This window comes from Macaca thibetana, chromosome 9 (genome assembly GCF_024542745.1).
Source record: "Macaca thibetana thibetana isolate TM-01 chromosome 9, ASM2454274v1, whole genome shotgun sequence".
Taxonomy (NCBI): domain Eukaryota; kingdom Metazoa; phylum Chordata; class Mammalia; order Primates; family Cercopithecidae; genus Macaca; species Macaca thibetana.
In genome coordinates this window covers 70,820,762-70,842,200 of record NC_065586.1, presented here as the reverse complement: position 1 = coordinate 70,842,200, position 21,439 = coordinate 70,820,762, and the positions used below count along the sequence as shown (strand labels likewise).

At 41.7% G+C, this 21,439-nt stretch overlaps 2 protein-coding genes across 2 annotated transcripts in view; both read left to right on the top strand.

The window, feature by feature from the left end:
• NRBF2 (nuclear receptor binding factor 2) overlaps positions 1 to 21,439 on the top strand; it is a 1,206,382-nt gene that overhangs the window by 850,886 nt on the left and 334,057 nt on the right. The window lies entirely within an intron of this gene.
• On the top strand, positions 13,971 to 17,963 carry ADO (2-aminoethanethiol dioxygenase). The gene has a single exon (XM_050803081.1). It carries the CDS (start codon positions 14,537 to 14,539, stop codon positions 15,347 to 15,349), a length of 813 nt encoding a protein of 270 aa, XP_050659038.1. The 5' UTR covers positions 13,971 to 14,536; the 3' UTR covers positions 15,350 to 17,963.

Below are 21,439 nucleotides of genomic sequence, written 5' to 3'. Positions count from 1 at the left end.
CAAGGTTGCTCATCCCCCTGCCTCTCTGGTCCCTGCCCCTAGTGGTGAGGAAATGGCGCAGGCGGCTCCGCCTTGGCTTCCCACACTCGGCCTGCGCTCCTGGGCTTTTGCCGCTTCACCTTTTTGGTTTGGTGACCATATTCTTCAACCCCAGTAAGACACATTTTCATAGATCCCTACATATATATATATATTTGAGAGACAGGCTCTCACCCTATTGCCCAGGCTGCAGTAAAGTGGCATGATCGTAGCTCACTGTAACCTCAAACTCCTGGCCTCAAGCAATCCTCCCACCTCAGCTCCCGAAAGTGCTGAGATTATGGGCATGAGCCACCACACCCAGTGATCCCTCTAGTTTAAGAGGAAAATAGGCTACAGCAAGATATTAAAAGGTGAACACTCATATGGCCGTCTGCATTAGTGTACTATTGTGACTATTGGTAAGAATAAAATACTATCTTTATGTGAACACTTACAGGAAAATCTGAGTTGAGAAAAGAAAGGTAAAAACAAAATGCTAGATGGGGGATGTTATGCCAAAAGGGACAAGTGTGAAATCTGTCAGTCAAGTATAATATCAAGACAACTGCTTACATAATACATGTAAGTCAAACTACAAAAGAGGAGCCACTTAGGCCAGTTTGAGGCAAGGAACCTAAAAAAAAAAATGTGAGGTTAATGCAGAATGTTAAACTGCAGAATGTTAAACTATTCAGCCTGAAAGTAAGAACTGGTGAAACAAACAAGAAAGAATATTTCATTTTATTAACACTAGATGGGCACGGTGGCTCACGCCTGTAATCCCAGCACTTTGGGAGGCCAAGGTGGACGAATTGCTTGAGCACAGGAGTTTGAGACCAGCCTGGGCAACACGGCAAAACTCCTGTCTCTACAAAACATACAAAAATTAGCCAGGTGTGGTGGTGTATGCCCAAAGTCCCAGCTACTCAAGAGGCTAAGGCAGGAGAATGGCCCAAGCCCACGAGGCAGAGTTTGCAGTGAGCTGAGATCACACCACTGCACTCCAGCCTGGGTGACTGAGTGGGACCCTGTCTCAAAAAAAAAAAAAAAAAAAAAAAAAAAAAAATCATTTTACTTCTGTGTTCAGTTGGACTTTTTGAAAATAGGCTATGGTTCAAGCCTGTAATCCCAGCACTTTGGGAGGCCAAGGTGGACGAATTGCTTGAGCACAGGAGTTTGAGACCAGCCTGGGCAACACGGCAAAACTCCTGTCTCTACAAAACATACAAAAATTAGCCAGGTGTGGTGGTGTATGCCCAAAGTCCCAGCTACTCAAGAGGCTAAGGCAAGAGAATGGCCCAAGCCCACGAGGCAGAGTTTGCAGTGAGCTGAGATCACACCACTGCACTCCAGCCTGGGTGACTGAGTGGGACCCTGTCTCAAAAAAAAAAAAAAAAAAAAATCATTTTACTTCTGTGTTCAGTTAGACTTTTTGAAAATAGGCTATGTTAACTACTAGAGAGTACAAGATCAGTAACTAGTTGAGGAGTCCACAACTTTATATAGTAAGTGGCAAAATGTTTACATAAATCAATCAGGTTCTGCATGGGCCCCTGCAAAGGAGATGCTTGTTGTCTAGTCCAGCTGTGATCTGTGGTGTATTTTGGCTCCTTCGCTTTAGGAAGAAATTAAGAAATGAAGAAGCAAGTGACATTCGATGAGAAAAAAAAATAAACAGAAACTATTCTTAGAGTTTGGTCATGGCCTGAGGGCCATGATACAGTAATTACGTAAGAAAAGTCAATGAGAAAAAAACCCAGCATGAAAAACTGAAATCCCGTAGCCTAAATGGAAGCCTAGTGTGGGGAGCTACTACAGGATTTACGAAAATACCCTGGAACCCACTTCAGCATGCTGGCCATCAGATCGCCGTGCATCTCCTATGTTTCAGAAAGTTCCTTTTTACAGAGCACTGTTTCAGTGATTAGAAAGGTGTGTTTTTTTAAAATTGAACATTAGCCTGAACATCTACTTATGGAATGTTATGCATTACACAAGCAAGGCCATTCCTTATAGTACCTAGTGAGCGGTGCTAGGTCCAGGAAACAAACCATCTTCTAGGTCCAAAATTGCCAGTCACAGATGTGTTAGGCAACAAGGGAGGAAAAGCAGGCACTACACCTCTCAGGCCTCCCCATTAGCATAGATGATAGACTTAGATACCTGTCCTTCTCTAGACTTTTATATTTTATTTACAGTAACTATTCAAAATTAACTTGGGACACCCAACGTGAAGTGTCAAAGAAAGTGCAATAGACAACAACAACTACTACACCATCTATGTACTCTTCTTTACCTTTAAAATAGAGTTTATTTTAGAGCAGGTTTAGGGTCACAGAAAAACTGAATGCAAGGTACAGAGATTTACCATATATCTCCAGCCCCAACACGTGCAGAGCATCATCAACATCCCCACCAGAGTGGTATTTTGCTACAATTGATGAGCCTATGCTGACACATCACTATCACCCAAAGTCCATAGTTTATATCAGCATTCATTCTGGGTTTTGTACATTCTATGAATCTGGACAAATGTTTACTGACACGTATCCACCATTATAGAATCACATGGAGTAGTTTCACTGCCCTAAGAATCCTCTGTGCTCCACCTACTCATCCCTCTCTCTTCTAGTCCCTGGAAACCACTGATCTTTTTACTATCTCCATGGTTTTGCCTTTTCTGGAATGTCACGTACTTGGAATCACACAGTATGCAGCCTTTTTAGATTGGGTTCTTTCATTTAGTAACATGGATTAAGTTTCCTCCATGTCTTTTGATGGCTTGGTAGCTCATTCCTTTTTATAACTGATTAATATTCCATTATTTGGATGTACCACCATTTATTTATCCTTTCATCTGTTGAAGAACATCTTGGCTACCTCTTCACTACTTTTTTAAAAAATAGCATTTAAAGATATAGGGAGGAGTAAAACAAACAAACAAACAAACAAAAACACGGCAAGAGCAACTCAGGCTACCCATGAAAAACTATAAAGAATCTCTTTAGTGCTTTCTACTTTCACCACTCCTTTTCCCAAGGTGATTGCTTCGTGTTTATCTACCAACTCTTGATATGCAAGGTAATTTTCTCCTGGGTCTTCTTCCTGAAGGATCTTGTCATAAGTAGAACGGTATTATAGGTATATATTAATAACTCATATATACATATAGTTATATATTAGTAACACATTAGCTTTTAACTGAAAACTGAAGTTTCAGTTTTTGTGTAAAGAAATTCTCCTCTCAGGAATGTTTGCATTTTAACAGAAAGAACGAATTTCCGACTAGAAATTTCCAACAGTATAGCAGCCTGTTTGGGAAAAATCAAGTGGTATTTGGAAACAAGAGTGTTTTACTGGTGTCCCTCAAATTACTCCAAACTGGGATTCACCAAGGCTCTGATTTATTTATCTCTATTAAGACTTCACTTACTGCCTGGGCATAGAGGCTCATGCCCGTAATACCAGCACTTTAAGATGCCAAGGCAGGTGGATCCCTTGAACCCAGGAACTTGGGACCAGCCTGGGCAACATGGTAAAAGCCTGTCTCTACAAAAAAAAAAAAAAAAAAGCTGGGAGTGGTGGTGCATGCCTGTGGTCCCAGCTACTCTAGAGACTGAGGTGAGAGGATCCCTTGATCCCAGGAGGCAGAGATTGCAGTGAGTGGTGATCTTGCCACTGCATTCCAGCCTGGGCAACAGAGCAAAACCCTGACTCAAAACAAACAAACAAACAAAAAGAACTTACTAAAGTTAAGAATTTGGATCTAGACATCCAAATTCAACACACTTTGTTTAATATTTAAACGCTTTTAAAGGAAGCAGTTGCCAAGACCTTATTCTTTATAACTGATTCTCAACCAGGGGTGATTTCGCCCCGTATCCTGAGGACGTTTAGGAACAGATGGACGTATTTACGGTTATCACAACAGGGTGGGGTATGGGAGTTAGTGCTACTGTCATCTAGGGGGTAGAGGCCCAGGATATTGATGAACATCTTGCAATGCACAGGTCAGCCCCCACTACAAAGAATTAGCCAATCCAAAAGTCGATAGTACTGAAGTTGAGAAACCCTGCTCTCTGTGAGCTAACTGCACTAAAGTTGATACCTAGATAATATAAACATCAATGCGAGTGATATCAGTGCCCAGCTTAAGAGTAAAAATGACCATAATTTATAAGGATCTGCACTATTTTCTTAACATTTCTGGAATATCTTATCCCTGGCTTTGATTTATTGAAATTGCCTTTTCAAAACACTCAATTGAATAAAATGAAGAGGCTTTATATACTGTATAGTTCATGCAAGTTTTTCTATTTTGGAAATGGAAGTAGTGATTAAAATTGGCATTTCTGAAACTCTAATTGCTAGTTGTTGCATTGCTAAGGGGAAAAAAAAAGAAAAATATTTCCAAGACCAGCCAGATGGGAAGTCTCAAGATAAGAAATTATAAGCCAGTGTTCATATTCCAACCAGAAGAAACATTCTGTTTATACATTTTTAAATTCTGCTTAAATAGTAAGCAATGCATTTATTTAATGAATTCCTAAATAGCTATTAATTGGCTGACTAGTTTTCTAATATTGGATTTAATCTCCCAAACCCTATTAGATTATTAATAAGTAAAACAGAGTCTATATTTTTAAAAACTCTGTATAAATAACAGCTTTATACATTTTAATGGGATTAGACTGGTTTCTGATATTGTAGGTGATACCCACATCTTAAAATGTCCGTTTTTCAAAACTCATTATGTTACCAGCAGTGAATCTGTACAAGTCTGAAGCAAACTTGATCCTTGACTCCTCAAAGAAAATAATTTGGCTGAGGAGCAGATGCACGTTTAAGGCAGAGGGAAAGACCACGGCAACTTTTAGAGCAGGAGTGAAAGTTTATTTAAAAAAATTTTTTTACAGTAGAAACAAAAAGAAGTAAAGTGCACTTGGAAGAGGGCCAAGCGAGTGACCTGAGAGATCCAAGTGCCCCATCTGGGTCTTGACCTGGAGGTTCGTACATTGGCATGGTTCGGGGTTTTGGTTTCTTCTCGCTTGAGAAGAAAGGGCTTCCCTTGGAGCAGGTTGTCTCCATGCCTGGTGGCCAGCCAGCACTTGGGAAGGGCTGCATGCACAGTGTGTTTACTGAATTTGTACAAATGCTCACTTGAGGTGTTGTTCCCTTACTAACTGAACATTCCTAGAGGAAGGTCATACACCCATTAAACCACCATTTTGCCTCTTAGTGCGCATCCTTGAGCCCACTTGCCTAACTCCTGAGATCTCATCAGGAAGCTGCTGATCACCAGATGTGGGTGTTTTCTTATCTATTGGGAGACTGCCATTCCCTGGCACCAGCTGTGCCCAATTATTGTTTTACAGAGACAGTTTAACAACCAGCTGACCATCACCTGATGGTCACCTGACATTCCTGGTGGGCAGGGCCCTGTCCTGCCCTGCTCATGTCTGCCTAACTACCTACTCCAACAATTTGTGATTGAAATATGATGAAGTCTTTCAGTTTACACACCCAGACCAGAGCAACACAAATGTCTTCATGACGTCAATACTCAGAGTCTTGGGAACACAATCTATATTTCTTTGGTAACTTCTGCTGTCCTGAAAGTTCTCTCTCCTCCCTTTGTCACTCCCTTTCTTCTCCTTGTTTTTCTCTTCTGCCATTCCCCTAAGAAACAGTAAATGGATGGAAAAGACTTGCAGTGGAGGCATGTGAGGAAAAGCCATAAAGGTTCCATCTGTCATCATGAAACTAAAACTGCTCAAACAAGAAAAGATGGCCCAGCAAGGGCTTTCACTTACTGAAATTTATCTCGAATTTTCCAAACATAAGAATCTTTAAGCCACGAAGAAAGGCTTTTTTTTTTTTTTTTTTTTTTTTTTTTTTTACAGGGTCTTGCTTTTAGTAGATTTGTGTAACTGTTTTGTTTTATTCAAGTCTGCTGAAAGCTACTGAGTGAGAACTACGAATTGAGGTACATCTCTTGCCAGTTGCTTGGGTTTGACAAATAAAGTAATCATCAAAATCACGGAGTGTGCACTGCTTTTAAAAGCCCTATTTGCTTGACATAATATAGCAGCTGGATGGCTAGGCAAATAAATGGCATTACTTAACATAATCACTTAATGTTGTGCAACGAAAGTCAGGTCTCGTTGCTTTATCGCTTTCAAAGAGTTTAATGACAATGAAGTTGATTGTTAGTGTGAAGATATAAATTGTTCAGTAGTTAGAGTTGTTAATGACAGCAAAGGAACACAAAAGAGGAAAAACAGGCTTTAGCAGTACAAATTCATTGCTAATTGCCTGTGCATTCATTATAGGCTGACCAGGGCTAATTATCTAATTAAACTAAAGCTCTGCTGCCTTAAAGAAATTTCTATGCACTGTGATGTTGGTTGTCAATTACTCAGCATGTCCTGTTGAAATGTGTAGTTAACTCAAGTCATGTTTTGCTTTTCCCACTAGCAATACATGGCAGTCTTATTGCATGATAATTTGTGCTTAGAATGAAAAAAAAAGTTTTTCCTTAAAAAAATACATTGTGGAAACTAAAAATAATAACAAACATTTTAAATAAGAGCTCCTGCTCATTTTACTCAATGATCTATATTCAGGAAAAGTCAATATAATCTACTTTGGAAAGGGAAAACACAGACATAAAAAACAAGTCAAATATCGTTATATACATGCTACTGAGTGTTCTCTTCATGTTAAAAATACATTTAAAAGTGTCTTTTGTGATATCTGTGTAGATCATGGTATGAAATTAATATAATTTCATATCATTACAATCTTCAAAATTCATAGGTTTTTTTTTTTTAATGCTGGAAGGAAAGTGGTAAATCATCTAAACCAAATTCTTCACTTTATAAATAAAGGAACTGAAGTTCCCAGAAGTGAAATCATTTGCCCCAAGTCACACAGCTGGTTGCTAGAACCAGGAGGAGAACTGGTATCCTCTCAGTCCATTATTCTTTCCATGTTCAGTCCTGCTGTTCCACTTTCAAATCGTACTGTTATTTCTCACACTTTCTCCAAAATGCCAGAACAGAGCATCTATGGACAAGGTTATCTTTGTTTGTTTTTCCAAAAGAAGGCTTTGATTAGTGGCATTTCATCTCTCCAAGGAAACACGTGTAATACTGCCCCTATTTATTTATTTCAAGTCGGTCAAATGCCCAGGAGTGTAATTTAAGGTGAATAGTCAAGGGAGAAGCTTTAAAAAGCAAAGCAAACAAACAAACAAACAAACAAAAAACAAGGTATCATATGCCTTCTCCAACTAAAGAGAAAAAGGTGATAAACTTACAGTGGATTTTATTAATCAGAGTGCTCAAACAATTAATTGCATCCTGCTATTTTGCTCCTAAGGAATTTTATTCTAAACCAATGATCCAAGACCATAAAGCAATATTTATTGGGTTGGTGCAAATATAATTATGGTTTAATGGCAAAAACCGCAATAACTTTTGCACCCACCTAATACTAAGCATCCTGTGGGAAAAGCATCTCCCAAGAAAGTACAATATCATTCTAAAGAGTTTCCCCAACTTCATCTCCCTTAATCCTAGTATACGGCATCTGTTCCCCTGCAAGGACATAGAACTCTGGAACCCTATCCTGCCCCTTTCCCAGTCATTTTTCAGGCAGGCACCAGCAATGAACACACAGTTCTTTGCTGGCAAGTCAAGGAAGACGATTTTCCCTTTCACTGCCTCTTGAAGCTGAACATCAACTGTTTCACCACTTGTGATTCAAATCCATTAATTAAAATAAATATAAAGTAAAACTCTCTCAGCCAGGAGGAAGAGGACAGATGGGGAAGCGGAGGAGGTGGAGATAGCTGATGTCTTCTCAGAGGAAAAAAAAAAAAAGGAAAAGAAAAACAAGAAGCATGAAATGGGGCGGGGGGGAGTTAATTAAGAGAGGTGAAGTGTGTTTGAATTTAATTTACAGTTCACAACAATTTTAAGTCTCATAATAGTTGCATTGCTTAAATGAGAAGAGGAAAACCTCTCTAATACCAAATTGGTGGAGGGGGTGCTATAATCTTAAATCACCTCCAAAAATCATAATACGTGACCTCTGGCAGTGCTTCAGCCTGGGCTATAGCAAAATCTTCTCTTTGTTAATAACTTGTGAAAGCTGCACCTTCCCCCACCTCAACTACGCTCTGCATTCTACCAATTTTTAATTCTTTTTCCCTCGCCTCTCATTGCCTGAAATAAGACATTGGCAAGTAAGAGGAAAAAAAGAATAAATTTAAGTCTTTCTCTATCCCAATCCACTATGCACCAGTCTATAGAATTACAGTTAGAAAATGGTGTCTATGGCATGTATCACACAACACAACCTATGCAATTTATTAGTGCAATGTGTACACCTAAAGTCTGACCCAAACATGAAAAAGCCCTGAACTTAGCATATTTAACTAAATAGCCCATACACCAAAGTGATATGACTTCAAATAACCACACAAATTTGAACTAGAGTGGGCAGAGTTACTTTATATGATCTTAGTGGAGATGGACACAGCTAACAGGATTATAGTGTAATAATTTTAGATAAATGAAAGAAAATACATACGTTTGGTTTTGTGTGAACCAGTCTTATGATTGTCTCTGTCCTCCACATTGAGCTAACGAGATGCTAGAAGGAATCTTACAAATAAATAATCTCTCACAGAAACTGGGATCCAGTGAAGTCAGGTGACTTGCTCAGTAACACACAGGTAGTCAGTGGCAAAGCCATGACACCAGCTCCTCTGACTTTGAAATTATTATTTTTTCTTACAACATGACATTCATTCATAATAAGGAATGAGAAATATACACTCATGTTTTTTAAAAACTGAAAGCAATGATACAAATCCAAAATACTTCAAATATAATTGAGTATGAATTAGTCTGAAAATGGGGATATTTTTATCCACTTATTTACCATGTTCTATGCTAATATACAAGGCAGATATCGGAATAAGGTGGAAATGACTACTCGGGAAAAAATAAACCTTCCTTCCCACTTTAAAAACAAAAACAAAACAAAACTGCAGACTAGGAACTCTGAGCATGTGAGAATATCATTATAATCTTTTGTACTCTTTCCACTGGATCTCAGTGTACCAAAAGAAATGGACAAATGAATTCTGAAGAAGATTTGAGTAAAAGCCAGAAGCTAATGTATCTTGTGAATTAAAGAAAATTAGTCCCCATAGAGTCAAGAGGTAGGGGAAGAAGAACGAAAGGCAAAAGCACAAGCCTAGTTCCCAAAGAATGAAGAGATCATAGAAATGAACAAGTGGAGTTAAATCCATATAGGCTGGGGGCTCTTCCAGCTCTCCTTGTTTCCTGGTTAATTAAGCAACTGTAAAGGAGGAGAAAAAAAAAATCTCAGCTTTACTCATGCTTCTGTGTGCTTCCCTCATTCCTAAATTTAATAGACGTGGGCAGGAGGTGGGATTTAAGCTTTATCAGTCTTACCTATCACCACAGAGCTGTCAACCTGTGAAAGAAAAAACATGGAGAAAATACACTTGGAAATAGATTGCTGAAGCAACAGCTCATCAGCAAGCCCTGTCAGCTGTACCTTCAAACAGATTCTTATCCTTACACTAGTTCTCTTGTCTTTCCTCTGGATTACTGCCCCTCATTCAGGTTTCCCTGCTGTTACACTCACCCCACCACCAACCTCTTAAAAATGTAAAACAGATCAAATCACTCCCCTGCCCAAAGCTCTCCAAAGACTTCTCACTGCATTTAGAATAAAATCCAACTCCCTACCACAGCCTACAACTTCCTATTACCCCCTCTCACGGCCTAAAAGGCCTACATAGTACAATCCCTACTGGCCTCTCCACCTGCATCTCCCTCCAGGAACCTGAAAGCTCACTATGCAGTCTTAACCCCACAGGTCTTTATCTTCTCTCCTAATTATACCAAGTTCCTTCCTATGTGGTCAAAGTTGTGATAGTCAATACCCTGTTAACAATCTTAAGGATGTTTCCTGGTCTTGGAATGCTCTGACCCCAGATTTTTCCATGGCTAACTCCTTAACATTCAAAAGTGGCTTAAATGTTAATATCTGGTCACTCTTGATAACCCAATTTAAAGTAACATAGCACACACACATAAATATCATACCATCCTATTACTGTATTTTACTGTCTTCCTAAGTTTTCTCTGTCTGAAAAGTATGTTGCTCATTTACTCGCACTGTATAACACTTCCATCCTCTCAAACATACACATTTCCTTCCAGGTAAATGCCTTGGGAATTTGGACTTTGTCTTCCTTTGTTCCTTGCTGAATCCCCAAAGCCTAGAACAATGCCTGGTACCCCGTGGATACCGACTGTTTCTTAAACGATTGATTTTGTCTATTCCAAACTTTCCCCAAACCTTGTCTCTGCCATGCATTTTCCTAGTATTTGTTCACTATCACTTCTCTTCCTGTCTCATCCCTTTCAGGATCTCTTTGGTCTCCATTTTGCTTACAACAACACTGAAGAATTACAGAATCAAAGAGGATAAAAAAGAAGGATGTTAATGCTAACAGAAACCCACTCAGTCTATGCTACTGGCAGTGGGGCAGAAGGGCAAGTAAACTGCTTCTTAAGGGCAAAAGCCCATAGAGTCAATGTCACCCATTAGTGCAGCTCTGAATGAAGGGCAACATCTAAACGAATTATGGAGGTAGTCTCTTTGTGACCTAAAAAAGTACCACATGCCCTGTAGACACTCAGCAGTTCTTATGAACTTTTTTTTAAGAGACAGTCTCACTCTGTTGCCTAGGCCTGGGTGCAGGGGTGGAATCATAGCTAACTGCAGCCTTGAACTCGTCGGCTCGATCAATCCTCCTGCCTCAGCCTTCAGAATACACTACAGGCATGTATCACCATGCTCAACTAATTTTTAAATTTTTTCTGTAAAGATGTGGGTCTTGCAATGTTACCTAGGTTGTCCTTGAACACCTGTCCTCAAGGGATCCTCCTGTCTTGGCCTCCCAAAGTGTTGGGATTACAGGCGTGAACCACCATACCATGCCTGCCTGGTTCTTAAAATTTTTAATGTGCAAAAGATTCAGATGCAGTAGGTTTTGACATGATCTGGGAACCTGCACTTTTGACAAACACTCCCAAGTGATTCTGACACAGGCAGTCTTTGGAAACTGTGAACTCAGGCCAAAGGATGACTAGTAAGGACTTGAGGAATGGTATTACCAGGTAAGTGGTTTAAGCAATAATCATTTTTATCTCTACCCTGAAGCTGATTCTCAAAACAAGTCAAATTCCCTTTCAATACTTGCTTAGTATTATTTAAATTTATTGGTCTTTAAGTACAACTTATAGCCATTTTAAACCTATAATAGCTACTGTCATGGGGCAGCTACTATGTTCTACATAGTGTCATCAGTGATTCACACAGGTGTATTATCCTATTTTATAGACGAAAATTTTGAGCTTCAGTTAAGTAAGTGTGGACAACCATTAAGTGACAGATTTGGAAATCAAACAGATTCGCATGTTAATATAGTATATAGTCTGTGTTCCATGAAGTCTATACTTCCCACTAATTATACCTTAATAGAAGTAAAACCAATAAATAAAAATTCATATTTGTAAATAAAGGAAGGGAAGGAATTTTACTCTCAAATATTCCTCACTTTAGAAAAAGACTGTATGAAATTTAATTATGAGCTTTGAAAGTACATTTAAATAACGTAACAATGGCATGGCAACCTCTGAACATGAATCAACCTCTCTTTTTTTTTTTTTTTTTGCTCGCTCTGTCTGTCGCCCAGGCTGGAGTGCAGCGGTCGGATGTTGGATCACTACAAGCTCCGCCTCCCGGGTTCACGCCATTCTCCTGCCTCAGCCTCCCGAGTAGCTGGGACTACAGGTGCCTGCCACCATGCCCGGCTAATTTTTTGTATTTTTAGTAGAGACGGGGTTTCACCGTCTCTACTAACAATATCCTGACTCTTGTTTAGCCAGGATGGTCTCGATCTCCTGACCTCGTGATCCGCCTGTCCTGGCCTCCCAAAGTGCTGGGAATACAGGCGTGAGCCACCGCACCCGGCCGAAAATCAATCAATCTTAACAATCCTTTCCTAAAGCAAATAACCACCCTTTTAACTAACGAGAGCTGGTTCACTATTTACAGATCTACCAGTGGTTCTCAAACTGGGCTAATCATCAAGAATCGCTTGTTCGGGCACGGCGGCTCACGCCTGTAATCCCAGCACTTTGGGAGGCCGAGGTGGTCGGATCACGAGGTCAGGAGATCGAGATTATCCTGGCTAACACGATGAAACCCCACCTCTACTAAATATACAAAAACAAACAAACAAAAAAATTAGCCGGGCGTGGTGGCAGGTGCCTGTAGTCCCAGCTACTCCAGAGGCTGAGGCAGGAGAATGGCATGAACCCGGGAGGTGGAGCTTGCAGTGAGCCGAGATCGCGCCACTGCACTTCAGCCTGGGCAACACAGCGAGACTCCGTATCAAAAATAATAATGATAACAATAATAAAAATCGCACGAGGGAGCATCTTAAATATAAATCATAGGAGCAACCCACCCCGGGTCCCCTTCCACGCTGAGGAAGCTTTATTCTTTTGCTCTTCACAATAAACCTTGCTATGGCTCCAAAAAAAAAAAAAAAAAAAAGGCTTCACTCCAGTTCTTCTGAATCAAAATATCTGAGGTATGACCCCCAAGATCTTTATTTTTTAAGCTCCCCAGGGGGTTCTGATGAGTAGCGTTCAGAACTATTGTTTCCTTAACACCGGCATTCTATAAATGAAAAAATTGAGGACGTAAATGTCGGATTTGCCTAACGACACACAGCTTGTAAGTGGCACATTAGGCTGGAATAACAATATCCTGACTCTTGTTTGGTCCTTTTACACCAATTCAAGCTGCTGGTTTTGGTAAGACTGTACTTGTTTCTGCTTTGCTGCTTATGCCTTGCAGAGTACTTAGTATTCACTATCCTACAACTTATTCCCTCATCTGCAATCTGGGAATAATAATAGTGCCTGCCTCTTAAGAGATGCTGCAAGGATTAAATAGTATAACATTCGTTATATAATTCACTTAACACAGTGCCTGGCATATTGTGAGTACTCATTAGCCAGGTTACGTAATTCACTAAAAAAGTATGCCTATTTTAACTGGAGAGGATTTACTGAATCACTCCAATTACAAAATGTACAAGAAACCCATGGTCAGCTTGGGAGTCCAAAAAGACTTTAAACTCAGGGTTTACAGTCATAGTATCTAATGTCTTGCTTTTCTAGTCATTTACTTATGTCAAAAGTTAGTTCACGCCACAGAGCAGGATGCTTCTGTGTAGTGAACTAATTTCACAATTACTGATTGAACTGACTGTTGCACACCACTGTTTCTCCTAGGCTGCCTCAGAACCATCTAGTAACTCCATCTCTGGGTGATGACAGGGAATCCGCATTTATAAAACCCCCTCCCCCTTCTCGGGCAAACTAAGATTTGACAACCACTAGTATTCGGAATCCACGACCACTGTAAATGGCCTCTCAAGCCTCTCCAGCAAAAAGCTATCGTGCTCTGTAACCAGAAGAGCTGCGTCATCAGGTCCTGATGCAAACAACAACTGGGCCCAGCTGGGCCGAGTAACCTTGGTGATCACAGAGGACGGCCGGGACCCCCTCCCCTCCTAGGAAACACAAAATTACAAAAGCGCCCTCCTACAATTCCCGTGGGAGACAGTGCTACACCTAGGCGGCTGTGAGGAGCTAAGGCTGACTCAACAGCCTCCTTCCCAGGGGCAAGGCCAAAGGAAGGCGACCCTGCACGGCTAACCAGGCCCCAGCGGCGCCAGAAGGTTAACGACCCTCCTTGCCCTGTTATTTATGAAGGCCAAGAGCCTCCACTACTTCGCGGGCCAGCTGACGGAAGTGCGTCACTCCACCTTGCGGGGGATGCCGGGAGTTGTAGTCAAGTGACTGCTACTCTTGCACCTCGAGTCATCTTTTTTAAAACAAGAAAAACACCTCTGCATTCTGAAAAAGATCGCTTTATTCCCAACATGTGTAATAGTTCCTCCATTTTCCAATCAACTAAGTGAACTCTCTCAGCGCTCAAGCGGAAGGCCGGACTACAAGTCCCGGCATGCTCTGCAGGGTCCCTGGGCGCCCGGCCACCGTCGTAGGTGCGGGCCGCATGAATGGAGCACCGGGCGTAAGGCAAAGCCTGGCACCGTCCGCGCGGCCGGTATCTGCTCCCGGAGCGTGAGTGCGGGGTGTGGGGCGTGCGCGTGCACGCTCAGAGGGGGCGCAAGGCGAGCGCGCCGGGCAGTTGCGGGCGCGTGGCTGCTGAGGTTGGCGGCGGTGCCGCGCGCCCGACGGGCCGGTGGTTGCGGGGCCTCCCGCCTCGACCCGGGCTGCGGGCAGCCGTGGCGGCCGCCGGGGACCGCAAGGGGTGGAGGAAAGGAGGGGGCCGGCCCCGGTACGCAGAGGAGCAGCAGACCATGCCCCGAGACAACATGGCCTCCCTGATCCAACGGATCGCCCGCCAGGCTTGCCTCACCTTCCGGGACAGCGGGGGCGGTCGCGGCGCTTCCGATCGCGGCGCGGCTTCTGGCCCGGAGGCGCCGATGCCGCCGGGCTTCCCGGAGAACCTGAGCAAGCTGAAGAGCCTTCTGACCCAGGTCCGCGCCGAGGACTTGAACATCGCCCCGCGCAAGGCCACACTACAGCCACTGCCGCCCAACCTGCCGCCAGTCACCTACATGCATATCTACGAGACGGACGGCTTCAGTCTGGGCGTGTTCCTGCTCAAGAGCGGCACGTCCATCCCGCTGCACGACCACCCGGGCATGCATGGCATGCTCAAGGTGCTATACGGCACCGTGCGCATCAGCTGTATGGACAAGCTGGACGCGGGCGGCGGGCAACGGCCGCGGGCCTTGCCGCCCGAGCAGCAGTTTGAGCCGCCGCTGCAGCCCCGGGAGCGAGAAGCAGTGCGGCCGGGCGTGCTGCGTTCGCGGGCCGAGTACACCGAGGCCAGTGGCCCCTGCATCCTGACACCGCACCGGGACAACCTGCACCAGATCGACGCCGTGGAAGGGCCTGCCGCCTTCCTGGACATCCTGGCCCCGCCCTACGACCCGGACGACGGCCGGGACTGCCACTATTACCGGGTGCTGGAGCCGGTCAGGCCCAAGGAGGCCTCCAGCTCGGCCTGTGACCTGCCCCGAGAGGTGTGGCTCCTGGAGACCCCACAGGCCGATGACTTCTGGTGCGAGGGAGAACCCTATCCAGGTCCCAAGGTCTTCCCTTGAAGCCACCGGCGCCCAGGAGCAGTGGGCCGAAGACGTGCCCTACCCTACCACAAGGGCTGTGTCTCTCTCTACCCCCGATCCTGGGCGTTGGATCTACTGGAATGAGCAGCAGCCGCTTCCTCGGCAGCCTTGGGAAGCACGGGCGACTGGACAGCAGCCGCCGGGCACGGTTATGGGGGCGGAGTGGGCGGGGAGGCTAGATTGTTTCCTGGTACCGTCACTGCCACTGGGGCTTTGATTTGGAGGAATGGGGCAGGGGACTATCTGAAGCGCTTCCATCCTAAAGCCATAATGAAAGTATCTTCCTCTCTTCCCCATTCTATACAAAATACTAAGTGGTTTTCTTCCTCCCACTCCCCACCCCTTAGGTAAATAGGGTTTATTTTCCACTCATGCCCTTATGCCCTTTTTTTCTTACAGTTTTAACTTATTGACTGTGCATGACCCAGTGGTTTGAATTGTTTTTAGTTCAAGTCATTGGTAAAAACTAGGTTTAAAGAGATGAGCTACTGTTTAAAGTGAGCTGGCCTGCCTAATTAATTCCTTGTGAAAATTAAATGATTTTTTCAGTTTGGGGATCACTCTCACAACATAACTATGCATGTAGAGGACAAGATTTATTTTCTTTCCTCCCTGTGCCCAGTAGCCACATCTGGTTTACTCAGGCAGCATCTACTAAGAAATTCAGCACCTGCATAATCTCTGTGACATGGTCACTTAGAGCTTATCTTCCCTATGAATCTCCAGATCTGTGAGTTGAGCAGATTTCATGTTGCAGATTCACCTTTAATGCAAAGACTGTATTATCCTCACATGACTTTTTTTCTTGTCTTACTGTACCTTAAAAGGTGATAGAGTAATTCTATATTTTCTAACGGGAAGATTCAAAGGAGCTGAATGTGTTATGCTTCCAAACAACTGAATGTAAAACACTCCTAGCCAGCTGTTGTATTCCCTATCTTTATTTACTTCCAATATTTTACTGTAAAAGTAGGGAGAAATATTATGTTAATAGCTGTTTCACATTCTCTCAGGAACTCTAACGTTCCCAACTCGGGTATTTCCAGCTGTGTTGCTGGCAGTGTTGTCTCAATCCTCTCCCTAAAACGACTGAGCGCTGGGTTCATCTAATGTGATTTTCTGTAGGACGGGATAGAAGGCACAGAAGATCACAGCTAGAGAATTGAGAATTAACTAGACTGCTAGCCATTTTAGGGCACCAAAACTTGGGATTAAACACTTCCCACTTCCCACTCCCAAACCCTGAAATGAACAGTCTTGCTATCTGTGACTGGTTTTATTTTTGTGCGTTTAATAGTCTGAGCAGTCTCACCTTGTTTACAGATGTATTGACACCATTTGCTTCAGGCCATGAAGCACTGTTTCTCCCTTTTTACTATTTATAAGATTCCTTTTTTCACAAAACTTTTAATAAAAACAAATTGTAGAAATAAACACATTAAAATTTGCCCAGCTGTCGTCTAAGCCCTCTTGATTGACTTGCCCAAGTGGCAATAGAGTTCTAATATCTATAATAAAGGGAGATTTGCTATTGTTGGTGGAATGTTGACCCGGTATGTAGAGAAAGAGTATGTGCCTTTGCCTCTTTATACACACAGAGACCCAGGGTGAGGGAGTATTTGTTCCCAGTTTTTAAGATAGTATAAAAAAGCAAATACTTGGTGAGTGATTTAAAAATAAAACCAAAACAAAACACAAAAAGATATTCCACAGGACATGCCACTTTATTATAAAACCTGACACAGGCATAGTACCAAGTATTTCCTCCAGGGTTGTTAAAATTGTTTTATTGTAGCTCCACATTCTGATGTCGTTTAAAATGCCTTTGGGGGCAGTTCGAAGCAGTTCTTCATGCCACTTAGTTTGAGAATAAAATTCTAGATATGCAAATGATTTTCTTAGAAAACTTCACAAAATAAAAGGTGGTTTTTTTTTTCCGTAGCACGGTAATGAATGTGGTTATCAATCATATACTTTTTTGGATTATATTGTAGCAAAAAGTTGATTAGCTTACAAAGATTATTAATAGCAATGTGTGTGTTATAATACAACCTAGAGTACATTAACCTACAAAAACTCATGCTGGCTGTAGGATAGTAATAAAGGAAGAATTATGACTTCATTATGAAAAAAAAAAGTTTTAAAGTTTTCAGTTACAAGCAAATTGGAAGAAAATACCTAAGGTGCTTTCAAAAGAGTAACTGAAATTGTTGCAGGCCAAAACAGCAATATGATATCTCAGATTCAGTTCAATAAGAACAGTGAAACTTTTGGTTCACTAATAAATTCTGAGTAAATTAGTGGTGAAGACAAAATGTAACTTGTTTTAGTGAGCCACTAAGGAAATAATATGCTTATTACAAAGACAAAGTGTGGTGCAGAAAGTATGTTGCACGTGTGTGCATAAACTGTTCGTCATGACTGACTTGATATGTTGCTATTGTGGTTCTATATACTCCCTCCAATATAGATAATTTTTAATAACAACTGTGGGATAAAAGTTATCTTCCCCTAGGAAAGACTAATGAACACAATGATACTAATCACTTTTGTAGTGAATAATAAATGCAATAATTGCCTCATGGGTGAGAAATTGTCTGTCTAAATGCTTCTGAAGCTTTTAAAGTATCTGGTTCTGTCAGTGGCCAGTTATATCAATGCAGAGTATTGTGTACCTACTTAGCTATTTTATGAGAATTGATTTTTACTAAGCCTGATTTGAATGGATTGCATTTACACCAACTGCTATTTATTAATGAAAGTGATAGCCTGCTTTTTAAATAATATGTGTTTTGTCAACAGGAGAGGGTTTTCTGAGCTTTTAACACTAGTAACCCTGAACTTCTCCCAAAATCCACACCTTTTATTCTCCCTTTTCGTTGTCTCCTTGTAGGTGCCTCAGTCCTGGCATCTCGGGAGGACTCTGCCATTACTCATCTGTTACTGATTCTGAATCTTGTGCTCTAGCTCTCCAGCCCGGTGAAGAAGCAATATATCTTTAATTCAGGGCTTGCCTATTGCTTTCCAATTCTAACCTGAGAGCAGTGCTACTTCTGTAATTGCAGGTCTAAATAACTTAAACGTATATACAGAAGCCAATCACTGATCGCTTCCATTGCAATGAGGCATCTGCTGTCAAAGAAGGAAACCATTTGTCAAGTCCCTTATAGATATTGAATCTTCAAACCCAAATCTGGGGATGTTTGCATTTCTGGATTAAAATCAGTATACCTGTAATGCCAGCACTTTGGGAGGCTGAGGCGGGCAGATCACCTGAGGTCAGGAGTTTGAGACCAGCCTGGCCAACATGGCAAAACCCCATCTCTACTAAAAGTGCAAAAATTAGTCAGGCATGGTAGTGGGCACCTGTAATCCCAGTTACCTAGAAGGCTGAGGCAGGAGAATCTCTTGAACCTGGGAGGTGGAGGTTGTGGTTAGCCGAGATCGTGCCACTGCACTCCAGCCTGGGCGACAAGAGCGAGACTGCATGTCAAAAAAAGAAAAACAAAATCAGTGTACTTATGGAAAATGAAGACATGTTTCAAATTGTTTAGAGATAATTCTTACTTGATTATTGCAAGACAGGGAAAAGCTTGCCTGCTCTGGTGTCTACAGTTTGATTACCATTAAAGGTTCACAATGTATACTGTAAGATTATGTACTAAAAGCTAGTGGCCTTCTGCAGATTTTAAAGCCCAAGTAATATACACTTAAAAATAGTTTATTTCCTTGAGAGTGAGCTTTGAAACAGCATGAGGGAAAACACATCTGAAGCTAATGTCTAATCGGACTATTTTGCTATAACAGAAAAAAGCTTACTTTGTATTTAACCTAAGGAAAATAAGATAGTACTATACAAGAAAACAAAAATACTTTCATTCTGGAAGAAAAGAGTTTCAGGACTTATTTTCTTTTTTGTTCTCCTGTAGAATTTGTTTAGTTTTAGCTTCTGCTGGCAGCATTTTTGGGACTTTTTAATGCTGACCGCTCTTCCCCCCACTCTCCATACACACACACACAAAAGTGGTATTAAATGGTTAAAATGTCACTGCAGCCATTTTTAACATACACGAAACAATTTGCCTTAATCTTATTAGCAGCTGGGATAATCAAATTAAATAGCCTGGTTTGTGAACACTTGTAAGCCTTATGTAGGTATAATCAACTCATTTTTAATATGAGTTGAACTATCTCAAAAGCACTATGAATCTTTAAGAAATTATTCTCCAGAAGTGTATATACAAGATTAGAAGAAGACATTTTTCTGTGCTTTATTTCTTGAGTAATGTAAAAAATGAGATGTGTGCAAGAAGCACCCCGAATATTTTAAGTAGAGAGCAAAATCGGATTAAAGATACTGACCTTACATATTGAAATCTACTAGTAAAAGCCACAAGGTTGGCTCTGAGAAAACGCTGAGGTGTGGTGTTCCTTATGGTATGTGTGTTAATGCTACCTCACCAAGCTCACGTCAGGGTGAAAGTGATTATGTAACCAATTCTGCTGTCATCAAAATATCTTCTTTTTTATTTTTGAGATGACTTTTGAGTCTACTGCTTTGTAAGTAATTGTTTAGATTATCTTGATTGAAGATCCTCTAAAATTAGAATTTGGCAAGACAAATATATCTTACAAAATTTGGGTATACTATATTTTAATATAATGAAATCTTGGTAGGAAGGAAGTATTCTTTTAAATCATGTAATTATCAAAATGTAGCATTGTCTGATACTTACTAAAGTTGGACAAGCAGGGATGATACTATGCCAACAAGCTGGGAAATAGGAACTAATGGGAAAACACCAGTCACTAGAAAAATCTGAAACAAGTTCGGAAACCTCTTGTTTCATAGTAGAATAGGGGGATTCTACATCCTTGAAATAGGGATGGAGAAGAGATATAGAAGAAAGGCATTCATTCCCTCCACAAATCGGATCTCAAATTCTAGTGCTGGTAAGGGCAAAAGGTGGTTTCCAGAGTAGCTGTAACCATCTACTGTTCTGAAATACAGGTTGAGCCTGAGGGAGTCTTAACAGTACTGAAGGGCAAATAGACAAAGGGATTTTCAGATGTCAGCTAAACAGTGGACGCTGCTGCAACATGTTACATTTGTGTAAGGATCCAGAGGTGGGTGAACGTAAATGATATTTAGGCCCAGATTTTACAGTAAAGATGATAACTTCACAAAGGCATCATCTGTTTACTTGTGGCTAAATTAACTATTTTTTGGTGAATTTATATTTTACAACCACTACAAAAGACTTGCAGTAAAACGAACCCTACAGTATATTCTTTGCAAACCCTTATCCAGTACCATGGAGGACTATATTGGCCTATTTAGTTTAGATCATCTTTGAGATTTTCTTGAGGCATCTATATCTAATGAGCTGAGTATTTTGATGGTCACTTCTAGACCCACCAAACCTTTGGCAGATCAATGATCCTTTCAGATAGGGGTAATCAGTTGGGAAGTGAAGGCTGGAGAGAAATGAGTCCTGGGGTAATTCCTCTGGCAACCCATTCATGCTGTCATCAGCAGCGTCTGGGAGCATTTTCGATCTGAAGAGATGATAGCGCTTTTCAAAAAGTTTTCTGTGGTCATGAGACTAATCCTGGAAGCTGAAAGTCATTTCCAGCTTGACCACGCCACCACACTTTCCACAAAGCCACATCTCGTCTGAGTTCCAGACCCTGGTCAGGGTTCTGAAAGCGGTTGCAAATGTGTAGTCTCCGAGTGGGCACTTGTTTGTAAGTATTTATTTTCCGGAGCCCACTCAGGAGCGGAGAGAAGCTATAGGCTGTTAGAGACAACGGAACAATGAGTCAAAACAACGCCTCCCCACTTTTACACTAATGCATGGGGGAAATCCCCAGAACACTAGTGTTTGATTATGAATGGAGCCTGCTTTGGGGTTGGTATCCAGAGGCTAGCAAAGAAGACCTGGAGACCATGGTTTGGTCAAAGCATTTTCACTGGTGCTTAGTGCTGTTTTTAAAAAATACTGCCACAGCGACTGAATGACTGTTTAATTCCCACCCAGTAAGTATTTCAGAAATGATTTCTGCAAC